We start from the raw sequence: 6,000 nt of genomic DNA on the forward strand, positions 1-6,000 counted from the left end.
CCTAAGGCCTGATCCCTTGTACACAAGGTCAGACATTCCGACGAAAAATGTCCGATCGGACCGTGTTGTCGGATAATCTGACCGTGTGTGGGCTCCATCGGACTTTTTCCATCGGAATATCCGACCGACAAAGTTTTAGAGCTGGGTTATAACATTTTCGGACATGATCCGATCGGACTTTGTCCGATCGTTTGTAGAGAATTCTGATTGGACAAAGTGCCACGCATGCTCAGATCAAATTATGAGACCAAAGCTATTGGCTACTAGCCTGAACGTAGTCCCGTCGTAACTAAATTACGTCATCACGTTACGAACGATCAGATTTTCCGACAACTTTGTCCGACCGTGTGTATGCAACACCAGTTTCGGACAAAATCCGACAGATTTTGTTGTCGGAATGTCTGACCGTGTGTACAAGGGCTGACAGTTTCAACTGATGCATAAGGATGCTTGAAGGGGTCTACATATATTTATTTTTGCACATACAGTTTTCCAAAAATGTTAAATATCTACCATGCGTTAGGAAAGTATGTTTTTTCAACCATTCTGATACATTGGCAGCCCAGATGATTGTGCTGCCTTATCGCAATACACATTATCACTTTACACAAGTTGCCTTAGGCAATGTACCAGTGCAGATAAGTGTGAAGGAGCTCTTAGACTTTTGTCATCAAATTGATGCTCACCTCTTGTTCTCCTGACATCTCTAAAACATTGGATTTCCCATCACTTTCTGTTTCAGTGATAATGATTACTACCAGTACAAATAGAGAAGGTGAATCTCCCCACTGGGGACACAGACTGCAGGAGAAACCCAAATATACAAATAGCCAGCACACCAGCTTCCAAACGAGAGCTAGCTGCTGTTCCAATAAAAAACAGACTGACATATTTTGGCAACAGAAGTCTCCTTATCAAGGTGATATACAGAAAGAGGGTCTAACCCAGGGGTGCCCAACCAGTGGCCCGCGGAGCCCTCTGATGTGGTCCGTGACCTCCTTCCATGGGATGGCAGATTGGCAAACCCAGACCCGCTATCCCAGAGCATCTGTTTTGTTAATGAAGCTGGCAAAGCAAGCAGCTGCGGAGCAGAGCTGTATAAGCTGAGGCTTCCTGTATAGTCCCATCTCTTGCCACAGGCGGAGTGATACCAAATTCACTCTGCCGGGGACAGCAACAGCAGGCGATACCTGGATGGAAGACTGTTATTAAAGTACAGTTCATTACTAAAATTGCAGTGTATATATGGGCATACAGTCTCTGTGCAGTGGTTACTGGGCTGGTTACCTGCACTGAGGCATAGACCAAACCTCCGGGTTTGGTGAACTTTCGGAAAGTGCACCACACCTGCAGGATATAATAGAAGTCTATGGCAAAGTGTAGCTAACCCACAGGAAAGACACAGGTGCACTGCGCTGCATTAGTGTGAAAGGCCCATTTCATACAATCGGTCCAACTCAATCCCTCCTTTCACCTCTATGAAACGGCAGATGTAAACAGATTTGTGTCCTTTTACACCCACCTACCTCCAATCTGATTTGTGGCCCGCGTTATTCAAAACGTTGGGCACCCCTGGTCTAACCCATTACTACGCTACCCACAACTAAAAAGATAAATATGTTTTTCCTTTACATACTCCAGGGTAGTATACATGAATAAATTTTATAAAGTATTTTCCTAAATATAGTTCTTTTATTACTGCCATTTATAGGCAAAGGGTATTCATCAGCAACCTCTGGATTAGAGTTGAAGAGTACAGACTCAGAACTACAGGTAAAGTTCAGAACATCTTTATTTAATTAATATTCATTAGTTCAGTAATTATCTGTGTGTAGTGGTTCAGTGCATTACAAAAAAAAAAAAAAAAAAAAGCATGTGTCTGGTTTTGGGTGCATTAGGCTTCATCTACAGTATACGGGACATTTTTACAACTTCTTCTGAACGATTTAACTGGACAGATAGCAACAGAAGTTTAAAACGTCTGTCTTGCCGCGTTTACATTTAGTAGCGCTTTTCTTTATTTTTTTTTAAATAGCATAAAATGAAAAACTCCTGTAAACGAAACACGGCTAAAAGCGAGTTACAGCGTTTAGACCCCTTTCACACTGGAGACGTTTTTCAGGCGCTACAGCGTGAAAAATAGCACCTGCATAGCGCCTGAAAAAACCGGCTCCATTCACTTCAGTGTGAAAGCCTGAGGATTTTCACACTAGAGCAGTGCGCTGGCAGGGTATCAGAAAAAGTCCTGCCAGCAGCTTCTTTGGAGTGAAGGAGCGGTGAACTCACTGCTTCTCCCCACTGCTATACCGCCAGCAAAACACCATTGGGGCGGCATTTTGCAGGCGGATTTAATCCCTTTTTGGGCCACTAGTGGGGGGTTAAAACCACCCCACTAGCGGGCAAATAGTGCCGCTTTACCGCTGATGCCCTAGGCTGAACAGTGTGAAAGGGCGCTTACACTCATTTACAAGCTGTTACAGGCATTTGGGGTTTCAAATGCTTCTGAACATCTGTCCTGAAGGCTTTTTTTTTGTGTTCCAAAATATGCTTCTAAACTGAACTGCCTAGAAATGACCCTGTGTACATGTACTAATAAGATAACAGAGGAGAGTTCAGAGGCAGATGGAAAAACACCCAACTGCTCCTAAATGTCCGTTTACTAACAGCAGTGTACATGAGGCCTTATGGTACACTGTCAGCCTGTTCCCAATGAACACAATAGTGTAAAGGGGCCCCCTGACAATTTATCATTACTTGCTTGAAAAGCTAAGTTTGTTGTCCAATGTCTGGTTCCTTCCGCCGGGCCCCTAGAACACTAATGTGTCACGTAGAGGGTCACCAAATAGAACTACAGGACACAGAGGCTTCCAAAATTCCCAAAAGTGTTGGATGCAGACTATTCTTCGGCATGCTCCGGCTCTTCAAAGCATCAAAGATCAGCGACATGGGCAGCTCCACCATAGCAGAATGGATTAAACAGCCAGGGATCGCTTACATTTCGCCTACAATATATGGAAAAGACTCCTGCACTTGTAGGTGATGCGTTGCTCACATATCAAACAAATGAGGCATTCACAGTGCAGTACAATTTATTGCATACCAATATGTCACATAATAAAAAAGTATGCAGTGGAGGGACATAGATTGATGGTATACAGTAATTATACTCTTGTACTTAAATGCTACATTTCTGGTGAGTGTTCCATTCACTCGGTTTTGGTGTCAGGACACCCACTGAAAGATCTGATTGGTGATCAGTATTAACTGCTTTGGTGGTGTTGGCCACAGATTCAGGACCACTCATTTCATTTGTTGTTTGCATATGAAGAGACTCACATTTTATTTATTATTTACATGATTGCTTTATTTGCTATTATATGAAAATTTGATCATATCTGTATGATGATTTACAAAATAGGACACTGCACTTCATTTTCATTGATTATATATTTTAGTATATTTATTTTATGCACATAGCATGTGATATTAGGATTGGCACTGCAATTATATTTACCAGTTTATTCGGTTTTGCATATGTCAATCTCCTTTGGCTAGCACATAATTCCTAGCACAGACTTAATTTTTTTCCCCCAACTTTTCTTTTTGTAGCTGATGCTACATACAGTTTATACAGCGCTTACAGCAGACACATGTATTATTGCAGGAAATTGTTTATTTGGACCAGCTTGGTCCAAATAAACTAATTTAAAGTTAAGAGAAATCTGTAGGCTTTAACACAGCACAGAACCCTGACAGCATCAGCAGCTAATGACCAATTACATGTTACCTGGAATTTTTCATTAAATATGTAGATAGAAACTGTCTTTTTTTCCATTTACCAGATAATTGTACTAGGGACCAACCGATTATCGGTGAGGGCGATATTCACTTTTTTGTAAGTATCAGGCACAAACATACCTGATTTTAATCGATCTTGCTTCAAGGGGTTTTACCGGGTTGATGCTTGCAGCTGCAGGCCTCACCCCAGTACCATTCTTTAGAGTGGACGGTCGGCTTTATTGTAATAACAACCGATAATAACAGCTTGGCTGTTATTACAAGCAGTGGGAGGGGACATTGCGACATCCCCCAACCGCTCATCCGGGCTCTCCTGTCCCCTCGAGCAACCAGCCGGCGCGTCCGCCGACAGGCCGAAGACCCGAACAAAGCCGATGCTTAGTTCGGGTCTCCGATCTAGTAACCGGAAGCAATGTCATGACATCACTTCCCGGATTACTGGAACCTTAAAGGAGACAGTTTTAAAAATATAAAGTATTCAAAAACACAGATCTTGACGTTTTGAATACTTTCAAGTGCACAGGAGGGGTTTGGGGTCTTGTATACTGCTGATCCCTCCATTACGAGTACCTGTCACTGCCTATTACAGTCACAAGGGATGCTTACATTCCTTGTGACAGCAATAAATTTATATATATATATATATATATATATATATATATATATATATAAAAAAAAACATAAAAAATGTTTTATCAAATGTACAGAATATCGGCACACAATATGGGCTATCGGCCCGAGAGGTGGCCGAAACATCGGTATTGTATCGGCACTGAAAAAGCGATATCGGTCGATCCCTAAATTGTACTATGACTTTCAAAATTAGAACTTCTATTTTTTTGTTACATATGCATAGGGTTTCTATTTTGTTTTTATTTGTCTTTCTAAAAAGTAACCATTTTTCAGGCACTAATGGAAAATGATTCAAGATCAATATCTCATCAAAGTGCAAGTTCACGGCCAAATATGTCCGAATCATCCAGTGCTGCAGTAGGAAAGACACGGCACAAGAATGCTTCGGCTCAAGAGAGCAACCCAGAGAATGAATACACTGCTCTCTAAACCCCTAAAAAAGGAGTGACACGGACACATCAGCACCATAAAAGAAACATATTTAGAGTCTTCATAAATCATCATTAAGTTATAGCCCAATTTGACATTCAGTTTAAATCTGCTAAAAGAAGCAAAGAAAAAGGTATGTTTTAATCTGGCCATACATGGATCAAAATCCTTCCAATTCAGCAGGAACGGACCGAACTTTGATTCATCAGAAGTCGATCAGTTGACTTTTCACGAATGGGCTGGTTGGTATAGTCTTGCTCACTCGATCAGAGACTGTAGCCAATCAGCTGCAACACTAATTAGTGTATTCTGAAATTGGGGGTGGGGGGATACCATTTTCAGAATTCAATGACACAGGGAGAAGGATTTTCTCATCTACCTAAAATGTGTTTCAGGTTTGTTAAAAAAAAAAAAAAAAAAAAAAAAAAAAAAACCTCTTGAAAAGGAGAAGTTCACCTTAAAAAAAAAAAAAATTATATATATATATATATATATATATATATATATATATATATATATATATATATATATATAAAAATATAATTTTACATATCTTTTTGCAGGTAAAAAAAAAATTTGGATTTTTTGTACTCACCGTAAAATCCTTTTCTCTGTAATTCACGGACTGACACAGCTCCTCTAATAACCATTGGGTTGTTATGCCCTATTACTAGGAGATACTAGGCATTAATTATAATACAACACTCAGAACTCTTAGTTCCGCTCAGGGGGGTGGTCCTTGGGCAACAACCCTCCACCCTGCCATGCAGTCATCAGTTCGTCAACAAGCAGTATAACGTAAAGATAAAAGGGAGGGACAGGTGCTGTGTCGGTCGGTGAATTACAGAGAAAAGGATTTTACGGCGAGTATAAAAAATCCTATTTTCTCTTATATTGACCGACCGACACAGCTCCTCTCATAACCATTGGAACGTCCTCAAGCAGTGCCAAACGAGGGGTGGGAAAATAGCATAAAAACTTCATCCACCAAGGCAAGTGGGAACTAGTGAAACTTTATCCACAAAAAACAACAGTGCGTGGAGAAATCCACCACAAAACCAGGGTACCCTCAACAGAAGTGACTACCCACAGCCGCACAAAAAACTGCAGAATGTAATGCAACAGCGCATTAACTTAATG

At 40.8% G+C, this 6,000-nt stretch overlaps 1 protein-coding gene across 1 annotated transcript in view; it reads left to right on the forward strand.

Annotated features, from left to right (window-relative positions):
• The window catches only part of HEATR4 (HEAT repeat containing 4), a 59,270-nt gene extending 54,035 nt beyond the window's left edge, over window positions 1-5,235 (forward strand). Inside the window, exons 18-19 of the mRNA XM_077464474.1 lie at window positions 1,712-1,773; window positions 4,705-5,235. Coding sequence (XP_077320600.1) covers window positions 1,712-1,773; window positions 4,705-4,860 — 218 coding nt within the window. The 3' untranslated portion in view covers window positions 4,861-5,235. The remainder of the gene's footprint in view (window positions 1-1,711; window positions 1,774-4,704) is intronic.
• Window positions 5,236-6,000: the final 765 nt, after the last annotated feature.

Source organism: Lithobates pipiens, unplaced genomic scaffold, assembly GCF_037356315.1.
Source record: "Lithobates pipiens isolate NorthernLeopardFrog02 unplaced genomic scaffold, aLitPip1_a1.2 Scaffold_30, whole genome shotgun sequence".
Classification (NCBI taxonomy): Eukaryota; Metazoa; Chordata; class Amphibia; order Anura; family Ranidae; genus Lithobates; species Lithobates pipiens.